This window comes from Platalea leucorodia (genome assembly GCF_965183815.1).
Source record: "Platalea leucorodia genome assembly, chromosome: 9".
NCBI lineage: Eukaryota > Metazoa > Chordata > Aves > Pelecaniformes > Threskiornithidae > Platalea > Platalea leucorodia.
The window spans coordinates 43,180,902-43,202,102 of record NC_138831.1 but is presented as its reverse complement, the minus strand read 5'-3'; the positions used below and the strand labels follow the sequence as shown (position 1 = coordinate 43,202,102).

General features: G+C 50.8%; 2 protein-coding genes across 3 annotated transcripts; one reads left to right on the top strand and one right to left on the bottom strand.

Moving 5' to 3' along the window:
* Nucleotides 1-4,230: 4,230 nt before the first annotated feature.
* Nucleotides 4,231-8,617, bottom strand: MRPL46 (mitochondrial ribosomal protein L46; the record flags this gene model as incomplete). Of its 2 annotated transcripts, none has more annotated exons than XM_082321835.1 (4): nt 4,231-6,323; nt 7,049-7,222; nt 7,796-7,988; nt 8,408-8,617. In XM_082321835.1, 4 exons carry the CDS (start codon nt 8,615-8,617, stop codon nt 6,073-6,075), a joined length of 828 nt encoding a protein of 275 aa, XP_082177961.1. In that variant the 3' UTR covers nt 4,231-6,072. The 2 variants fall into 2 exon arrangements, with proteins under 2 accessions (XP_082177961.1, XP_082177960.1); XM_082321834.1 differs by lacking the exon at nt 8,408-8,617 and adding an exon at nt 8,103-8,238.
* A 25-nt stretch (nt 8,618-8,642) lies between these two features.
* On the top strand, nt 8,643-12,577 carry MRPS11 (mitochondrial ribosomal protein S11). Its single transcript, XM_082321836.1, has 6 exons — nt 8,643-8,733; nt 8,939-9,046; nt 9,268-9,357; nt 10,138-10,267; nt 11,693-11,758; nt 12,207-12,577. Exons 1-6 carry the CDS (start codon nt 8,681-8,683, stop codon nt 12,312-12,314), a joined length of 555 nt encoding a protein of 184 aa, XP_082177962.1. The 5' UTR covers nt 8,643-8,680; the 3' UTR covers nt 12,315-12,577.
* The last annotated feature ends 8,624 nt before the right edge of the window (nt 12,578-21,201 follow it).

Genomic DNA, 21,201 nt, shown 5'->3' with positions numbered 1-21,201 from the left:
AGAAAATTAAGGGGTATGAAATCCGGAAGGGTTTGGGATAGGCAACGTTCGTCCCGCTCACTGCCTCCAGCCCCTGCTAGATCAGGAGCCTCTAGCACACTGATGGAAGGGCACCTTCTGCTTGCCACATCCCCTGCTTCTGCGCAGGGGACAAGACTGGACGTTGAGCTGTGAACACTGGTGGAGCAGGAGCAGAAAAGTGGGTCCCCATGGGTGCCACCTCCAGCAGTCACCCGTCCTGCACCCTGAAACGGGGAACTCACTGCCCCTCCACACAGAGCACTGGGGGGATCAGACACCCCGAATTCCCAGCCTCCCTCCTCACCAAGCCCCTAATCACTTGGCTGCCCACTTCCCATCACACCCCGCTGCCTTCCTCAAGCCCATCCAACATTTGCAACCTGTGCCATTTGCTAATACCACGGCTCGGGAAATGATTGCTGTTTTGCGGAGGGGCGCAATGGGTCTGACACAAATGGGCTGCACTTGTCATTTGGAAAAGGCAGGCAGGGCAGGGCAGCAGCTTACCAACACACAGAACCAGATTTACTGATTAGCACATGGCTCCGATTTCCTCCAATGCTTCCAGAAAAGCAATAGGCGACATTAACAAAAGGATTACTCAGAATTCAAAAGCAAATGGGATTTGTGACCCATTATATTAACCGGGGACTGGGGAAAGCTCTACAGAGAGAGAACACTGCCGGCAGGTCACCAAACCAATTATTAAGAGCTCACAGATCACGAAGCTAGATATATACACACATCAAGATAAATTTCTATTTGCCTGCAGAAGCAGGACGCTGGCTGAGCCACCCTCCCAACCCAGTATGCTTCTTCTATGTGCCCATTAAACCTGGATTATATCTAGTTACTTTCCCCAATAATTCACTTCCCCCACAGGTTTAATGCTGTGGAATAACATTTGGGAGGGTAAAACCTGAAAGGAGAAATGTAATGGGCATAATTACTTTGATAGATGAGAGAGCAGAAAGCAGGCAGGCAGCACGTGGTGGGAGCAGGCCAGCAGCACACACTCTCACCCCTGACATCGCTCGCCATCCTCCCAGCAGCAGCGCTGGCCCATGCCCCGACGTCCCCAGCTTCCCTCTGCCCTGACACTTGAGAGGGAGAGCAGCCCTTAGACACAACATAACAGGCCTCCAACATCGGCTGTCACCCTAATCTCCAGCAGAGATCAGCTTAAGCTGCAAATTGTTAGCTGTAAAATCTTTTCCTAAACTTTTGCCTTGGTTAATTATGAGATTGGATGTTCATGGTAGCCAGGTAAAGGGCTGGCTCCTGCTAGCACGCTGTCCTGCTTCTGGAGTAGGCTGTGATGGTGAGTCCTAAAGCCTTGTACATACTGCAAAGGCTTTATTGCCTTGCCTGGGTTTTGAAGAAGCTTCATTTTAATGTTGCTGAATAACCCCTAATATTTCGATTGAAAAATGCCCCTGGGTCTCCAATCATTGCCTATGAAGTCCTGCCAAAGGATTTTATACCCCCACAAGATCTGTTAGGGAAAAGTAGCCTTGACAGCAAAGCTGTATCTAGAACTACTTTAAGGGGCTTCCTGATGTCAGCATTTTGTACTCACCTCACAAATTTTCCTGGCTTTGCTTTTTTGAGGGCTTGGTGTTAAGGACTGGGTATTATCAGCAAAGCTTCTGGAGCAATTTTAGCCTGACTCCAAGTTTCCCAGTAGCTCCCCCTTCTTTTGTATTCGTTCTTACCTTTGCAGAGATTCACCCAAGTGCTGCCTTCTGCCTGCCCCACTCTGCATCCTTCCAGCATGCTAGTTATGTCAAAACACAGGGATGATTTCACAAGAAAAGAGAGGAAAAAGGTATCCTCGAAACAGAAGGATGAGACCTAATCCACTCATATCACTGGTGACCTCAAACATATTTTCCACGCCATGTTCTGCTGGGTCTCCGGGCTGCCACAAGCAGAGCACCCCACGCTGCTTCTCCTGCAGGCTGCTGAGCACAGCAGGAATGGGCAGCGCTCACAGGAACACCAGGCACTGCCAGAAAAACTCCCTCCAAAGAGGCAGATCCCTTCCAACACAAGCACGGGAGCTCGAAAAGAACAAAAACAAATTGACTGATGCTGCTGGAGACACCTTATCCTCCAGGACAGTGAGTGTGCCTAACTCCTACCCACCCCGAGCCAGCCCCCGCCTTGCCCCGGCAGGGAGGGATGCCACAGGGTGCTCCCTGCACTGGAGCAGCTCTCCCTGCTCTAACAAGCTCATGGGTATATTTGAAAGCAATAGCATTTCTCCTCCTACAGGTTTTCAGAGGCTACAGCCCATGGCTCCGGCTGCCTCTCCTGGCTCTGCTCATATTTATCTTCCAAATGTTGAAGCCTTTGGTTGCTTGGAGCCTGCCAGGAGGAGCAACAAATAACAGCTTCCTATTATGTGAGAAAGCGTGCAGTTCTGAAGAGTTCAGTGTTACTGTACCACAAAACACATGAGCAGGTGTCTGCTTAGAGAGCACCAACCCCTGAAACTCCCACAGACAGGGAGGGATATCAGCTAGGGAAGATATTTTGTAGGGGAAGTAGAGGAAAGCTGTATCTATGAAGCTGAAAAGTGGTTTTATTAGGACTTGTTATCTCTCCTTTGCTGGAGGGGAGTACTAGCATCCAATTTGTCACAAAGAAAACCTTCATCTCTCTCTTCTAACATGGTGGCTTAAGCAATGACTTAGATACAAGAGTTTTAGACAGCAACTGATCCTTCCATTTGTTTCTGCTCCTGGAGGCTTTTAGCAACAGCTGCTGGACTGCATCACACCAGGGAAAGGTCATCTTGATATGCCTCCTTCCCCCTTCGAGGGGACAAGGATCTGGCTTTTGTGTATCACCCTCATGAACGGAAGCATCCTGTGCTGAAAATGGCTTTGAGGAGCAGAAAGTCTCCGCAGTCTGACTGCTCTCCAGCTTCCTCCCCCCTGTGCTGAAAATGGCTTTGAGGAGCAGAAAGTCTCTGCAGTCCGACTGCTCTCCAGCTTCCTCCGCGATGGGTGCAGGCAGGGGAAGATAACACCGAGGCACTGGCCCCGGCAGCCGCAGCACTGATCTTACGTTGGACTTCTTAGATGAGCTCCACATCGCTGCTCTCAAAGCGAGGAGTCACAGGTCCTTTCCAAAACACCTCTCCCCGGTGCACACTTCACAGGAGAGCTCTTTGATTGATCTGACTGTGCCTTACACTAAAGAGCCACAGCAAACTCGGTGCCTTCCCAGGTACTTGCTGCGGCTTCAGGTTCTGGTAGAGAGATCTCGTGAGGAGGCCTTTGCCAAGGTGAGAAAAATCCTCCAGGCTTTGGGTGCAAACAAGCTCCAGGCTCCCCCGACACCCAGGCAAACACTCGCCTGGTTCTCCATCAGGTTTGCAAGGGGAGTATTGTGTTTTGTCCTCAACACAAGCAAAATACCCGCCCTGCTTTTTGTGCTGGACTGCAGGAGGCACGCCGCAGCTGCAGCAGCTCTCTCCTAGCCACAACTTGACAGGCTTCTTCTGTTCCAGGAGAGAGAAAAGCTCTCTCTGGAAAGGTTTTAAGGCTTTGTGCTATCCTTTCAGTAGTTACTGGCAAAATACATCCCACCAGCCTGACTGATCAGACTTCTGCAACTCTGCAAGGAGTACAGGTATAAGTTTGCAGTGCGTGGAAGGACAGCCTGCAGCCACCAAGTTCTCAAAGGAAATTAACAGCCTCAGTGATCTACAGCAGGACCTCTGGGAGTAGAGAGGAGATGAAAAGATACAAACCACCCTCTCTGCTAGGAAACCTGCACAATATCCTTCTGCCTTCCCTCTCCCCGAGGCCAGAGCCGGGGGGAACAGGGCACACAGAAGAACAACTGAGCAAAAGCACCCGAGTTGCAGGATCTGGGATTGTTTGCAGCAACTGGTTGAGGATTTTAAATAAAATCAACTGCAGGAAAAAAAAAAAGGTGCTGTTCACATGCAGACTGCGAGCAGGAATTTGTGTTTTAGGTGATGAGAAAACAACAATTTCAGCTTCCAGAAAAGACCAAGCTTCTCACGCACCTGGTATCTGTAAGAACAAAGGCCTCAGCCCAAGGAAAAAAATTAATAAAATGAAGGAGGCTGTTGATTCTGACCTTTCTACTGCTGGAAGGAGCTACACCTCTCTCAGCACAGACAATGCCCAAAGACCTGTAGCTTGAGCAAGCCAGAGATAAGAACTGCCTGGGTTCGAAGATCAGCAAGCTTTCAGTACAGCCTTTTCTCACTTTTGTCTTCCTGGTTTTGAGAGCAAATAAGCACTGATTAAAGAGCATTTTATACGCTTTCAAAGTTTCATATCAGCAACACAAAACCTGCCTTTGGCATGGGAAATGGGGCAGAGACCTTGACAAAGGGCATGCCCTAAGCCTGTGCCCACAAAGCTCTGCTCAGGGGCTGTGTGCTACGGAACCAGCAATGGCCTGAAACAGGGTGGTAGAGAAAAGCCTAATCCTGAGCTGACTGGACCCATAATCCCCAGACTGGTGGGGCACAGCCTGAGGGGAAGGACTCCCCTCTCCCCTCTGCAGGAGCTTTCAGCCCTGGAGAAGGCAATAGTCTCCCCTTCAGCAGCGCTGACCTCAGACAGAAGCCAAAAAATCTGCAGTTTTTCAGGCACATATTCTGCTCCGCATTTATTTTCTCTTCGAGAGTGCTTTCTGTTGCGGACACAGCTTCCTTGCCAGGCCTGCGAGGGTGCTTCAAGAAACAAAGTTTTGTTTTGTTGGTAATTTATGGCAAGCCTGCAGCTCCCAAGCTGCCCAGCGTTAGAAAATAGAAGGCTGCTGTGCTACCCCCCCACCCCAATGGCTTGTGGAGTGATTAAGGATAGCTTTAATTTGAGGCCTGCAGCTCAACAGCTCCCAAAGGATTGATAAAATATATATAGCAATCTCCAGTTCCACCTCTGGAGGCCGAACTCTCTCCCAATGATTAACGACAGCTATTTCCTCCCTCTCTCCCTGCTGCTGAAGAAGGCTGATTCTCTGCAAGGTCCAGCCAGCAGTGGGCCCACACTCTGACTACCAAACAGCAACATTTACAACCAGAAAAAACCCTCCAAGAAACAGAATCACCCCCAGAGAAGTGAGACAGCACCATATAAGCCCAGGATAGATCTTCTAATAAAGAAATTGGGGTAATAGGGTCAGGCTACTTGAGGCTGGGTTAGCAGTGCTAGCCTAACGCAGCAGGAATGGGAGCCAAGAACTCCCCAGAGCCACCTTTGAGGCTGCTCCCAGGAGGCAGCAACGCTAGAGCAGCCTTCCTCTGCCAGCAAAAATTAGCCTCTGAGCCCAGAGAGAGAGCTGCTGCTCAAATGTTACCCTCCTTCACTGTCTGTTGCTACAGCTTGAGGCTCAAGAGGAGGGCAGTGCAAGGTGGGAAACCAGCACTCATCTAAAGGAAGAGCTGCTGCCTGTTCCTCATGCACCTGTGTACTCCACGGCCACCACCCATCACGGACTCTAGGCCAGAGGCAGCTCCAACACAGATTAAATGTAAATAAACTGTGAATATCCCAGCTTGCAGCTCCCCAGAAAGCCACCCTGCCCAGCCTTGTGTCCAGGAGGGTCTGTTCCCACCTGGACACACAGATAACCCTCCAGTGCTGCTTCTATTAAAGAGCAGGTGCCAGAAACAAGCATTAGCCATTGCTTAGAAGAAACCATATGAGCTCTAGAGTATGACAGGAGCCTGGTGAGGAGAGCGAACCTCCCGGCTACCGCAGCCCCAGGGAATCGCACACTTGGGAGAGGGAAAGATCACAACATGCATTTCCAGAAGAGGCGGAGGAGGATTCAACAAGAGCACAGAACTCTCTGAGGAGAGCTTCACTTCCGAGCATAAGTTTTAATATTTGTTTAGTACAGGCCCGGTGAAGAGAACTGGGAAATAAGGCAAAGGCAAATTATCCTCCAGAGCCCGAGTTAACATCCCATACACACAGACCACGCAAAGCAGCAGCTGTGTTCCTCCCTGGAGCCACGTCCCACATCTACCCCATCTGCTGGAGCACAGCCTATCATTTATAAGTCCAGAAGGAATCGATTGACTTTTTTCAGGTATTCCGACTTCAAGTAATCTCCCAGCTCATCCTTTGTGACCCACAGGTAGTCTTCCTTCAGCTCTGCCTGGGACAAATCACTGCTTTGGAGGAAGGCTTTGAAGAAGAATACTTTGGCTCCCACGTTATCCTCAGTCCTGATGGCCTTGGGGAATTTATACTTGTAAATCCCATATGGTGCATTCCCCAGGATTTTGGCTTGAACGTGATCTCCTGCAAGACCCCAGCAACGCAATAGAAAGAAAACAGAAAACAAGGCATAAGAACACAGAGCAACAGTAACTGCTCTCCTGTAGTAACAAAAAGGTAGCATAAGCCACACCTCGTACGTGGTTCAGACTGACTGTTCCCTCTCCTTAGCAGAAATACTGCCAATTGTAATGTTTTCTCATGAAAAAAACAACTTGTCCTGGAGTCCAGCGAGTCCTCTCAGAGTGACAGAGGGAGGGAGAGAGTATCAAGCTTTGCCAACCCACAGTGAAAAGAAATGACATGTGGGTTTGCCATCACCCATCTGCCACAAAACCCATCTATCCCAGAGGTACAAGAGGGAAAGAGAAGCCATGCATCTGGAGCAAGCTTAGACCATTTAGGGGGTGTCAGGTGACGCTCCAGCATCAGACCGCGAGGGCCAGACCTGGCACCGCAGCTGCTGGCAGCCAGAGATCCCAACTCACAGTCTGCCAGCCCAGTCAGCCCCCCGCACGCTGCAGTCGCTCTGCGGTGGTACACAGTTACAGAGCCGATTACCCAGGATCACAGCTCTTGACAGAAAGCCCACCCCATTGAGCTCCGTCCCTCTGCCATGAAATGCCTTTTCCCAGCAGATGGGAGGCGATTTCCCTAGAGCAGATGGCAAACATCCCTCAGATAGGGCACGGGAAGAAAACCACTGGGACAAAGAGGAGGGAGGGCCAGGCACACGGCAAACTACACACCCAAAAACATAGCCATGGCTCGCTCAGCTGTGTTTCGCAGCGTCTCTCCAGGCTGCCACTCCACTTGAGGCAGGAGCCACAGCTCCTGGTTACCAATTTTCTGTTTCACCAGCAGCAGCAGGTTACTGTCCAGCCTCCTGTTCAACGATGTTCGATTGTTGTTTTTATCAGCATCTGCCAAAAACCAACACATGCTGGAAACAAAGTCGCCTGGCAGCACTGGTCTGATCCCCTTGATTCATCACCCCTCTCCAGCCCACACCCTTCCAGCAATAATACACAAACATGGATATATGGAACAAGACAAAAACCTAGATAGAAATGCTCTCAGTCGCTCTAGAAGCCAACGCAGGATTCAGCCGGAACCCACTGCTAGACTGCACTTTACCTGTTTCATTTCCAAAGGGAATTTATAGCAAGCAGCCTGGATCTCCAGCTTGACAAAAACCAACAAGAGCGCCAGGCGAGCTTGGGAACCGAGCAACCTGAGGTTTTTCTTATCTGGACACAACATCCATTTTCACTGCTTTGCTCTGATAAGGTTGTGTGAGCATGCACTTTGCAGCATGGGAATGCTGATTCCCTTGTCAGCCAGTTAATTCCTCATGTGCTAACGGTGCTGCCATGGAGTCAAGACCCTCTAAAACAAAAAAGGGTCAGCAAATGCCTCCCCTCCACTGAACTGCACTCAGCTGTGTTTAGCAAACAATCAGGATGTTTTCACCCACCACGAACTTCAGCCTGTACCTGTTATCCGCGGAGCAGCTTTAAACCGCAGTAACTTCTGTTCCCACTTGTCCTCCAGGTCTTGAGCCATGATGACCGTTTTGCCGGGTGCTTCATCCTCATCGTATGTGCTTTCCTTCCTCCTCCTCAGCTGCTCCTCCTCCTCCAGCTTGCGGATTTCATGATCTGAATAGTGGCTTTTCTCCAGCTCTATCTAGAAGGGCAACGCAGAGAATTGTTAAGACGCCGGTGCTACGGGCAGGACTTGGCAAGCAGATTTAAATTACTTCTACCTCAGTGAACGCAAGATGATGGGAAATTCCCTGACCTTGAGCAAGGCTTCCTTGCTCGCAGCAAGAGCCTCTATCAGGGACACCAACGGCATCGAGGGAGTGCTACCAAGACCTACGACAACCGCTGCAAGCAGCAAATGACACGGAGAGCACCCAGCATCGCTTCATGGCGGGGAGCGAAACCACCCAAGGTGCTCTCACAGCCCCAGGCCTGTCACCCCCGGGGGCTGGCAGCCTCGGCCAGTCCCCGGTAGCGCCTCAGGCGCCCCACAGAGCGTTCTCCACTCCAGGCCTGAGGCGGCCATTTTCCTATCAGCAAGCCCCCAGCGCCCCCCTCTACCTGCCCCATGAGGGCCGCCATCTCTTCCTCCTCCTTCTCCAGTGGCTGCGTGATGCGGGGCAACCGCAACAAGCACATCGCCCCGAAAAGCCGCCACGGCCGAGGAGCGGCAGCGGTACAAAACCACCGACCCCAACCCGTCGCTCGCTGCCTGGGCGCCGCCATTACGCTACCGCCCAGCCCACAATACACCGCGCTGCGCGCCGCCATCTTTCCTCCTCGCTCCCATCGTGCTTTGCGGCGACCTCGCCGGGGAGCGCTACGGGAGCCGCCATGAGCGCGGCGCTGGCGGTCGCTTGGCAACGGCTGCTCGGAGCGGCCTGGGGGTGAGCGGCGGCGGCGGGAACGAGCCGAGATCGGGGCGGGGAGACCGGGCCGGGACCCCTTGCTCTGGGCTGACCGCTGCCGCCCTCCCTCCCCGCGATGGCGGCCGGCCCGGGAGGCCCCGCTGGGCCCGACCCCCCCCCCCGCAACCCGCGCCCCGGGGGAGGCCCCGGTGCCTGACCGCCGGCTGCCGTTTCTTTCCCGCAGGGGCCGTAGCCTGTGTCGCGGCCTACGCACCGGCCCCCAGAGGCTGCAGGACCTTGCGGAGGCGGCGGCCGCGAAGGAGGCGGAGAACCAGAGCGCGACCGACCTGAGGTGAGACGGCCAGGCCGCGCCGGGAGGGCTCCGCCGTTCGCCTCTTGCTGGGAGGTTTTATCGCCTCCGGTGGTTTTTCAGCCGAGGAAGGAAAAGAAGTGACTTGACTCAATCACAAACGCAGCTTGTGTCTTTGGGAAACTTCTTTCTTTCCCAATATGAACTAAAACTTCGGAAAATTTAAAGAGTGAGTGCCTGATAACTCTTATTTTGCTCCTCAGCCCTTTAATCCTGCAGAGGAACTCCATGAGATGGGACGGAAAGATCTATGAAGAGATCCCGATAGCTCATATCAAAGCTACGTACAACAAGTAAGCAAATGAGCTGCTCCATTCCTGCTCTCATGCAAAATAAAAGCTTATAACATACCCGGGCTTTGGCCAGTCATCATTTTGATCAAAAGGCTCAAAGGAAAAAAGCCAGGGGAGTGGTGTTCATGACTGGGAAGATAATAATACTGAATTCAAACCTCAGTGCTGTTCAGGAAGCATAACTGTCCTTATACTGTCTTTAACAGCACTAAGATTGTTTTTACATGTTTTGACTATGTTCTGATGTGACTAATTAGATGCTGACGGCTTTAATGGCAGGTTACTTCCAGCCCTCTGCTCTAGCACTATTGCTGTAGAGCTGTTGAAAAAATTGTCATATTCTCCATGAGGGATGATTGTGTTTCATTGGTGGTCCCTAGTGTGATATTTTACTGTTTCTTAAAGCTCTTTCAAGTTCTAGAAATGCTTTGTGCATTTTTTTAATAAAGGGAAGAGTCACCTCTCACTGCTCGCAGTGAGGGGTGGGTCTGAAAGGGCTAAGCGATATCTGAGGCGTACCTGGATAAAGTATGCCTTATCCAGAAAGGTTTTGCCACCTCACTCAGATTCTCTAGGGTGACTGGGAGGTCACTGCTGAGAGGTCTCTGCAGCGCATTCATCTAAGTGGGATACCTCGAAAGGGAGTGCTGAGTTAGGGTGGTGTGGAGAAGGGAGACAGGAATCCTGTGACAAGCCATGCCAGTAAGGTGAGCGAGAAGAAACTGGAGAATAAAGCTTTGTTCTAGCTTGCTTGTTTCTTTTGTCCCTTTCTTTCTGTAGCACCCACATCCAAGTGGTCAGCTTTGACAACAGGCCGTTTGCCCACACGTCCTGTGGCACCGAAGGCTTCCAGAATGCCAAGAAGGGAACTGCCATCGCAGCACAGACCGCAGCCATGGCAGCAGCAGTGGTGAGTCTGCGCTGATGATTCTCACCCTCCCAGCGGGGAGCACTGACTGCCTCCCCCCGCTGCCTGGGTACCTGCCTCGCTCACAGGCAGCAGTCCAGAGCTCTGCTCCTTCGCGCTCCAGCAGCACACTGCTGTTTGTTGACAGCTTCCCTAGGTTCATCTGACACGCTGCGCATCTTCACACAGACAAAGCGTGTTTGAAACAGCAGTTAAAAATGCCCAGAGGGTGAACTTACCTGTGCAGGTTGTGATTGGGAAATGTAACTTGGATCCTATCCTTTTCCAGCTCCAGTTTGCATAGCTCCTTTTTTCTAAGTGAACGTCTCAGCCATGTTGGAAATGTAGCCCCTGAATCAGCAGCAGTTCAATTTTTGCACTATAGGGGACTGAGAACTGGCTGTAATTACTGGCTGAATGTTTTATATTTGCTCTCTGCCACAGGAGAACTGAGCTGCTGCCAGCAGTTCCAGTCAGAGAAGGTGATGTCCTTGCACGTGTAGTTTCCAGCTGCATACAGTTTACTGTAATTGTTTCTAAAAAACCATGTGGGTGTCCAGGTGGCAGGAGAAGATGAGGCTGGCTGTGTCACGGTCCTCATTACAGCAGAATGAGGCAAGGTTAAACTGAAAATCCTCATCCTAAATTAGGTGGAACTTGTTCCAGTCTTCCATGTCAGAGGTGTTTGGTGCCACTGCTAGCCAACAGCTTATTGTGGTTGACTCAAAGGAATATAAGAACATCTTCGCTATTAATCTGTGCTCATCGGAGCCTCCTAATAGCTGCATAGCTGCGCTTGGCCAGATTTATTCTGTCACTGTTAACGTTGTTAGTACAGTAGTTGCACCGGAACACAGAAAGCGAGAGACCCAGAGGAGCTCCATCCACGTGGTGGCAGCATGGCTATGCTTTACAGCAGGTGTTTTTCATTTTCAATTTGCAAGCCCCTAGAATTTTTGCACTGAAGGTGTGGACTCCTGCACAGCAAATATAAAGCTTGCCTGCATTTCTCATTTACCCTCTAGAAGGAACCCACTGATCACAGGAGAGAAGTCGCTGCATTAGAGAAGGGAAAACAGCTTTGAGTTAGTCCTTGTTAGTTCTTTGCCAGTTCAGTCATGTTTCCATGGATATGTCATTTTTCTGCCCTGGCTTTAGGTCACAGATAGTTTGATCTTAAAGCTTTTTCTCTGTACAGAGCTGACAGCCTAGCACAGAAGTTCTCCTGAAACTGTATCCAGGCCTCCTCCTCTCCTAGTGTCTTTGTGCAATCCCCATATTTGTCTTCTGTATCCATTACTACCTACTCTTTATTTTTACTTAAAGAATACTATGATAGTGGGTCAAAAGAAAAACGAAAGACTCCAGGGGAGCCAGAGCAGCAGCAGTTATATCAAAGAGAACACTAACCAGTTGTTCTTTTCGCAGAAAGCACGTGGGAAGGGTGTATTGCACGTACGAGTCATGGTGAAAGGACTGGGACCAGGACGCAAAGTAGGTGTCAGAGTTTCTTTTCATACTTTTCTTTTTCAGACTTCGTCTAGGTGTTTTAAACTCAGGCTGGTCTCATGACTATACATATTAACTTGTTTTTTCTGAAGGCAATGTAAAGAATTCATCACTCAAGTGTCTAGTAATGAAATTTAGGATCATTAGAATTTTAAAGTAATATCACTTTGGAGGCAGAATAAAAGCTGTATTTGGGACTTCTTCCAACTAAAGTAGGAAAATTGCTGGGAATGCTGATGAAAAGAGTGGAGCAGATAGGTTTAAACTGCGTTTTCTGATACAAATTATTGATTTTTAAGATAATTACAAAGTAGAACCATTGGAACAAGTTGATTTTCAGATGGGGGACCAAACTATTCCTCCCTGAGCTTTTTCCCTTCTCTGCTGTTCAGTGTGTTGATAACAGCGTGTCATCGCTGTCTCGTTCTTCCAGGCTGCCATCAAGGGTTTGACTATGGGAGGTTTGGAGATCATCTCCATCACCGACAACACCCCGGTTCCACACAACGGTTGCCGCCCACGGAAAGCCAGGCGGATGTGAGAGGGGAGTGGAAGAGACACACAGCTTTCAACATCGGTTCATGCAACAGGGACCGGGTTGAATGTTGCTCCTGTGACAGATTCTGGAAAGCCACCCTCCCTGGAAATACCTGTTGAGGAAAGCTTGAAGAAGAGAGACCATCCTGGGCCTTAAAAGCCCAGGTGGTAGAAGCTGGTGGTAAAAGCAGGAATACGTGTACTCCCTTAGTGGGAAGCCTCTTGTGTATAAAGTTTGTTGATTAAAATGTTGGTCTTTTGACAGCCGTTCCTGCTGTGTTCCCAGAAGTATTTTGGATTATTATTGCCTCTCGACTGCTCTCTTCCTCTTACCACCGTATGTGGCTCTTGTCTAGCCCTCCGTGCTATTATTGCCCGTGGAAGGGGGGCTTGAGGTCTAGATCTCCTTCTAGTCATCTGTAGTAAACAACTGCATGGGGTCACGTCATCTTCCTTCCGTCTTTCTCTCACTGCACACATTTGGAAACAAGGCGTGGGGTAACTCTTCCCCTTCCCCCTGGCTTGCAGGGCTCAGCATGCCGTGCAAGAGGCAACTCTCCCTGTTCACACAGCGTGGAGCACCGTAGTCTGGATCCGTTATTGGCAAAGATCTGTTGCGGTGCTGTGTTTTGCCCAAGCTGTAGCTGGCTCGCCAGTGCTACTGGCAAATGAAAAATGCCGGTCCTTCTAAAGGAGCTGGGATCTTGCCAGTTCTGATGCTTGCAGTCTCTTTGGTCCTGCCTTGTGCACCACAAACTGGATTTTCTGGGATCCTGGAGAAAGCGAGCAGGGGGTTAGTAGGCCTGAGGAACAATGAAATGCTGCCAAAGAGATTTAAAACACTCACGTCTTGAACTGTACCTCTGTATATCCACAGGCAGCATGAGCTTGTCATAGGTCTGTGATGTGTTATTGCTGTCCCAGCTCCATCAAGAGAGAATTTCTGCCAAGGAAATGTGTCCGAGGCTCTCCGGAGCATTAACCAGGGAAGGTGACAGCAGTAACTGACTACAGGATTGATTTCCTGGATGGCAGAGGCACACCGCCTAGCAAAGGGCACCTCCTTGAAATCCACGCTGCCAGAGAAGCCCTGGCCGTAAACAGCACACACCAGGCAAACGTTTCACCTGTAAACAGAGTGTATTTTGGTGCAGCCAGCAGTTCTGTCACAAACCCAGAATCTTCCTTTCTGTGATTTCTCTTTCTGTCGTTTCTCCTTAGTTTCTTAAATTGCATAATTAACTATTCTCTTCCTCTTTAGAGAAAGGGTACCATGGCAACAAGGCAGTGAACCTCCTTCCTGGGGCTGAATGGCATACGGCAGGTTTTGAAAGAAATCAGTCTGCTTAGAAGAGCCTGTTGCGTTGCATTTGACAGAAGAGAAGAAAACAAGATTCAGATGAATCCCCTACCTTACTCCAACTGTCGGAATTCGAATAGAGGGTAGGTTATCTTAAAGGGAAGTTCCTTGAGCTGTCACAGATTTGACAGCGAGGAAGAGAGGTTCTGCCACAGATGCTGACACACTAGAAGAGCTTCCCCCTCGCTCCAGAAATATGGCTGAGCTCCTAGTGACTTCATATTCCTCTTTTTAAGGAGAGGATATACCAGATGCAAAGATTAACCCTCCGAGTATCCAGGCAGCTATCTGGGGAAGGCAGGTGTGAACACTGATGTGCCTTACAGCAAGGCTGGGGCTGGTTTCCGTGCCGAACACAGGGACCAGCCCTGAGAAAGGAGGAGCACCAGTCCGCGCTGGCAGCCCTGTCAGCGACGTACTGTCTAACACGCTGAGAAAACCAAACACTAGCGTTCTCTACCACAGGCTGCTCGTTGCATCAATGCAGGAGTGCCCATGCCAGATAAAGACAGAACAAATTGAAAAATAAGATTGGGAAGAGGCCTGCGGTCCTTCCGAAATTCAGGAGAGAGTAGGTGGATGACTTGAGAGCCAGAAAGCAGCGAGGATAAATCTTTGTCTTATCCAGAGTTAGAATCAAGGCTGTGCCCTTTGTAAAGGCCACTCCTTAACACTCTTGGTTTCTGAGCATTTGTGAACGTTTTTTGAAGTCTACCAATACACCACCACTGCTTATAGAGTTGGAAGTTTTGTCTCGCTGTCTGCCCTGCCTAGTTCTCGTACCTACCCCTACTTCTTCTTCCGACTGACATTTATATAGAACTCTCCCAGCTGGACAGAAGAGGCTGATGCTATTTTCCATGGTTCAGTGGCTGGATCTGTACAGTATCATGCAATATTTGTTTTTCTTCCAAACCCCCAGCTCCACATACCCTCCCCTGAGCTCTCCGGCACGGTGCTTCAGTTGTGCAGAAGTCACATTTTCCACCCACCTTCTCTCCTGCCCCGATGGAGCACCCCCAAAGCCACATCCTAACTAAATGCTCGGCCGAGCTGTTCCGCAGCACATCCCAGGCCCCCGGGGCAGTCCTCAGTGAAGTGGGAGAGCACAGCTACACAAAGCTCTCCCACCTTGTGCAGGGGCTCGGTTGCTCCTTCCTGCACACGCTGTACAGTGAAAGAAGTCTTAAAACTCCCTATTGTTGTTCGTCTTGCAGGGAATTAATAGACACCAATAACACTTAATGATTTCCTTACCCTTCAGATGAAACTATTAATTAAGGGCCTGGTTTTAGTCAGCCACTGGTGTTTACCAGTTCTAATTGCTTTTCTTGGCGCCTGGGTGGAATACTGTTCTCTACTGGCTCGCATTCCTCCTGAGCAGCAATTACTTCACTTGTCAGTAGCACGGCCACAGCATTAGCACCCTCATTAGGCTCACATCCACTCTCTTTGGGCTTCCCCATTGCTTTGGGACATTTTTCTCTCCACTCCCTCCTAACTTTTGATTCCCTCCATTCAAAGAAGCCTTTTTATGTGAAACAAGCTCAGAAGCTGCTACTGACCACAAAGGCTCATCCTGGTTAAACCCTGGTTAAACCCTGGTCTTTCTGGGGTTTTGCCCTCTGTTTTAAGATACCACCGGGACCTTTCTCCATCGCATAGGGGGTGAACCACAAAACAAACTTACAGATAAAATGCTACCTCAGGTCTGTTTACCCCTTAATGAGTGCCATACCACCTTGGGGCATTAGTCTAACTCAGTTACCGTTCCCTTGGACAGGGATGGCACCTGGTGGCCTGGAAAAATAGCCCCAAGCCTTCCCCTAATAGTATATTATCCTGCAACGAGGAATTATTTCCTTATCGCCGGCAACACGGACTTTCTACCTAGAGCTGCAGTTTTATCTGCTGAATTGGTGATTTACTATTTCTTATGTGAGCATCTTGGTGACAAGAGTCAGGCAGCCAATTTCGATCCCTTTGCAAGATTCAATTAAACCATTAATTAAGTGATGTCAGTGTCCTTTACCAGCTGACTGTATACACAAGCAAGCAAGGAGAAGGGGACAGACCCTGCAGCGCTAATAAACTGTAGCAGCAGGGGTGGTTTACTGCAGCCCAGCTGCGGCTGTCAGGGACATCTGCGCAGCTTTTCCCGGCTTTTCCTCTGGTGCGGGAATACCTGGCTTGGGATGTGCACAAAGCACGTTGGTGAGTAGGTGTTTATAAGCTAAAGCACCCCTCGGGAGCCTTTGAGAAGTAACAGTTCAAGTCAGGTTATGTTTTTGCATTCGGGCTTCGGCAGATAATCACAGTGCTGCTTTCATGCCCGGCATCCCTGCCTGGCCCCTCTTCCCCTCAAGCCTCAGCCCATGACCTCTCAGACCGAAAAGAGATCAAGGACCCTCAGATTGTTTTTGTGCTTTTCCAATGTTCTCCTCTCCCCTCAAGAGGCATTAATGGGTACTCAATGGCAGTGGGAACTGCTCAGAGGTTTTACTAATGAACTGCCTAATAGCATCCAAGTTCCTGTGCTGATGGTGAAATGGGGCTGTGGGGACCTCTCAGGGAGGTGCACAAGGGAGCCAAGCCTCGATGCATTTTTTGAAACCACTCACACCTTCTCTGCTGTGCTCTCCAAGCTCCCCCTGCACTAGTGCCACTTGGCAGGGTCCTTTCCTTTCTCTGGAGTTCATAATTCTCTTCCTACACCCGTATCTACTGAGAGTCAGGGGCTGTGCACAGATCCGGGACCTGGACCCAAACCTCTCGGCAGCTACAGAGCCCTACCAGCCGTTACTTGGGATAGCTGCTCCCAGGAGCAGCTTCACAGCTTGTTTTTCTAGAGAAATGAGGCGCAAGGGAGAAAGGTTTGGGTGCGAGGGGCTGAATGGGCTCCGCTCCACTCAGCAGAGATGTGGGCAACAAAACGGTGGGTCAGGAAAGAGACAGAACACAGAGGCAAAAATGCAGGAAAAGACAACGTTAAAAAAAACCTTTTCTAAGGCTAAAATCTCGCAGCTGGTGGTCCAAGAACCAGCACAGATGAGGATAAGGATGCAAGGAAGGGCTCTCCCGCACCAGTTGTGCTTCAGGATCGGGCTAGATGCACTCCCCTCTGCTGTTCTCCCATGTCAGAAGCACAGGGTGGCCTTGCTCAGGAGCCCTCCCTGCCAGCACGACCAGCTCTTTGGGGCTTTCACTTCACCATTTTAAAGAAGGCACGAAAAGCTGTATTTAGAAACTGCTCCAAAGCCTCTCCAAGCGGCAATCGCAGTCCTCAAAACCTTCCTTCCCCTTCCAAGCTGGCTCCAAAATCCCTCCTCTGTGCTTCACCACTTAACGATTCATTTTGCAAAGCCAAACTCTAAGCTGGAGCAGTACATCTACCATACCTCCCGGCCACATCGCTGAAGACTCCAGCTTTTGGCCCCTTCTCCCTCTGCCTGCTCCTCTGAGCAGGAGCAGGCCAGGCTTCCCACCGCACACAAGGCTCCAGGTAACAAATAAAACTTGGGGCCCTGGGCAGGAAAAAGACACATATTTCATCCCCCAGCCACTCATCTCCAGCCCCTTCAGCAGGTCCCAAGATGAGGTGGTGAAATAGGACTCTCATCTCTTCATGCACCAGCCTGCAGGCAAACAACTTGCTCTCCTAATTGCCAGCCATGCCTCTCATGCAGCCCCTTCCCAAGACCTGGATGCTGCCTTTCATTTTGCTCCTGCTGAATCCACAGAAGTAAATTATCAATTTCCTGAGCTGCCAGGGTCAAACCGACCAAGGAATGCAAATGACTTTAGATGGGCCAGCCCTCTGGGCTTCTCTGTAATGCCAACAGCCGGGAAGCAGCCTGCTCCAGCGCTGGGAGATGCTCCGAAACGATCTGCGCTTGGACATGGCTGTAAAACCAGCCCTGTTTACCGAAATCCCTGCAAGAGAAGCAGCGCAGCCGGCTGGGGAGATCCCCTTCCTAGCGATCCTGCAGCCAAGAGCAGTAGTGCTGTCACCTAAGAGCCAGTGTAAAACTGGGACAAACCCTGCTGGGTCTCAAGCAGCTGCGCGGCAGAGCTGCTCTCCCCAGCCCTTATCGGAGCCAGTGGGTTGGCACCGACATCTCCTTCAAATCTGAGCCCTCTCTGGGGAAGAAGCCGGCGTGGGCAGAGCCATTGTCTGAGGGTTTAAGGGGTAGGAGGAGGGACGAGGAGAGATTAACTAGGACTTTGCTGCCCGAAGCCAGACGGGCTGCACTGCACAATCGCACTGTCGATGTGACATTTGTCCGCCCTATGTTACAGGAGACTTTGTTTGGCTGCCAGCTGCCCCTTCTCCCTTACAAAGGGGGATTTGATTAGCATTAAGGACTCACCGGTCAGGGCTGAACCAGTGACCTACCTATGCTGCCGCAGGTATCAGCACAGCTTGCCTAGACCTCACCCTGACCTCAGGACCAGCCCCCAAAAAATAGGGCAGCAGCATTGAAAACCATCCTTCACAGCCAGGGACGTCAGAGCGTGCACTGGCTCTGCGACAGGGCCGATGCCAGCGTTTCAGGAGGGGTGTCCCGCTGTGGGGACAGTGCTGATGCTGCAAGATCCCACAGGATGTGGGTTCAGCCCAGCGGCACGGGCCAGGGCTCCCCGCCGGTTGCCGCAGGGGTGCCAGTGCCCCTCACCTCTCCAAACTCACCATTTGAACCATTTTCCCCCGAAACAGTTGCTGGGCGCAGCAAGGCCGTTTCCATGTGGATGGCTGTTTCTCCCCGTTGCCATGGTGACAGCGCTGGGCGCCAGCAGGCCGGAGGTGGGAGGGTGAGGACCACATCTCCCCAGCGTTCGCCAAGGGCAGTGGGTACATCTAATCCGGCATCGCTCCATTTTACGCCTTTGAGGAGCACCAAGGAGCTATCAAATGACCAGCTCGGTGGTGGCAAGCAGGCGCTCGGAGGGATGCAGTGCTGCCCGCTGCTCTTATTAACACCCTAAAATCACGTCGAAGAGCGGCTGGCCGGCTCTGGCAGGGCTTACCTGCCACCTGCCTGGCTCTCACCCCCCCAGGTACTCTGGCACAGCCAGTCCTACGCATCCCCTGGCTCCAGCACCCCTGGGGCTGGGCTGAGGCCCAGGGCTGGATGCTAACACCACCAGTGCATCTTTGCCCACCCCATCCCATGCAACCAGAAGCATCTGCTCAGTTCAGCAGGCACCAGGATGGAGGCAGGGTGCTGGGGCACCCAGCTCTCTCTTGTACCGTTCTGCCTCCCTGCCTGAGGCTGTCACAACACACCCGGATGGAGGAAGGACACTGGCAGATGAGAGGACGAACCTGTGCAAGAGCAGCTTTCAGAGGGGGATGATGCACTGCCAAAAGCAGGGGCTCAGGGAGTCCTCCGGGCAAAGCCAAGGCTGCTCTGGCCCACGCTCGGCATGTTGCAAAGCTACTGGGGACAAAGAAAGAGGAGAACAGCTGTGGAGCATAAAAGTAGCATGTTCCTGGCTTTAAAAAGGCTGAATTCAAACTAGTTATGTCACCCACGGAAAATGAACTCCTCCAAAGGCTCCAGTTCATATCTGGACAAAGCAGAATGCAGGAAAAGCTGGGGACTTTGTAGTGTTACCCGTGACTTTCCATTGCCTTGTTGCAGTTTCTATAGGAGTTTCTTCTGCAGTGGCCAACTGCTTTCCCACGCCTCCCCTAGCAAAGCTCCCCTGGGAAGCATCTCTCCCTGCAGTCCTCCTCGCTCTGGCCTGCCAAGGGCCCTGGGCACCCACCGAGCACCTCCCTGCCATGCTCCTCTAAAACCATCCTCAAATTTGCAGGTGCATTTGTCATCCTCGCAAAACCGAGAACAGACAGCAATCACCCCGCTAGCAAACTGCAACAGCTAGAAGGTGCCCTAGGAAAGGATTTGACTTCTGTGAGGAAAGAAACAGGAGAAATGGTAAAAAATTACCTCTGCACAAATGCAGCAAAGCCTGTGGGCTTGTACAATGTCCTCCACTCCTTGTTAACCAAGCGAGGGCCAACATGTTACGCAGATGCTGCAGCACAGCCCTAAGTGTCTGGAACTAGGGGCTCTGTGCCCCTTTTCAGTTCTCCTCGCACACGGGACCACGGTAGTCGCCCACGAATTACTGGTTTCTAGATTGCTAGTCTAAAACTGGTGCGGTATTTTTATGTCAAAACATCAGGAAAAGAATGTGCAATTCAGGGTTTTTCCCACATTGGTATTTTTCTGAGAACTCATTTCCTTACGCAGTAAGTACAGCTCTTCCCCAAGAGAAACAAAGGCAGATCAGACCTCAGCCAGCAAACAGCTCGAGCAGGGGATGCTGCTGCCTGATGAGCAGTCAGCCTGGTGGGCAGGTAGTGCCAGGCTGTTACTGCTACAATGACTGACTTTGCACAGCTCAGCCCACGTCCTTCTGCAGCCCTGGAGCAAGGAAAAAAGGAAAAAAAAAAAAAAAAAAAAAGCCCTTTCACCATTCCCTCCTCCTGAGAAGTATTTGGCCAGAAAAGCTTTCACAACCATATAACAAGACAGGGAAGCACAAGGATTCAGGCACATCAGCGACCTGGGCTCTGAAACTCAGAAAGCAAGGCAAAAGCAAACCCACAAAACCCTGCCCCGTTGCTTGCCCACAGGACCATCTATTTGCTCTGCAGCATGCACCTATCTGATAAAGCTTCACACACAGAGGAAAGCTGTCGGAGGGCCACATGTCCTGTTGCCATCCAGCCTTTACCATCTCTCTGCCCACAGCCCTGAGAGATCCTGCAGGAAAAGCTGGCAGAAAAGTGGCAAAACAGAGGACACAAACAAGAAAGACAAAGAGACTTCTTAAAGCATCAGAAATCTGATTCTTCTAGCTGGGTCAAAAAAGACCAAGGGAAGCATGATAGACGCCAGCACCTGAGCAAAAGGAAGGTCCTATAAGTACACCGAGAACACCAAGGAGCTAAATCAGGGCCAGCCACTCAGTGCTGGAAGGTTAATTGAAAGGAGTCTTTAGTAGGGACACACCATTAATGGATACATAGGTTTGATTCTAACAGGATTTCTGTGGCTTGCTATCTAACGCAGTTTATATAAGAAATACTGCAAGCTTCTACTACTTCTTTTTAAAAGCAAAGGCAGCACAAGATGTAATAAAAGATGGGATTCTGCTGCCAGTCAAACATGGTTTCCAAGTCAAGCATCTCCTTGTCACTTAGTGCCTATCCGAAAAGCCAAGGGCTCAAGAGCTTTCTGACAGGCTCAAGGTCTCCAAAGGAAAGCATCAGAGGACTGCACACAAGAAATGGAGGAAGGGTTCAAAGGAAAGTGGCTTTCATGCCCAAGATGCAGACACTTAAAGGAACTACCACAAATAGGGATGCTGCTAGGTTGGTTAGAGAGCAGCAGAGGATTACAAGGGGATGCCAGACTTTGGGAAGGTCCCGTCCGCATGTTCTCAGGCACAATGTTCTGCAAAGCTGCATCGCAGCTGGGAGCAGCAGGCAGCTGAAAATCCCAGTGCCTTAGCCCAA

Bases quoted from the DNA above. Each gene is read 5' to 3' on its own strand.
- MRPS11 (XM_082321836.1), top strand. From the start codon at position 8,681: ATGAGCGCGGCGCTGGCGGTCGCTTGGCAACGGCTGCTCGGAGCGGCC. The intron at 8,734-8,938 runs GTGAGCGGCGGC...TCTTTCCCGCAG, and splicing joins CTGCTCGGAGCGGCCTGGGG to GGGCCGTAGCCTGTGTCGCG. The intron at 9,047-9,267 runs GTGAGACGGCCA...TTTGCTCCTCAG, and splicing joins CAGAGCGCGACCGACCTGAG to CCCTTTAATCCTGCAGAGGA.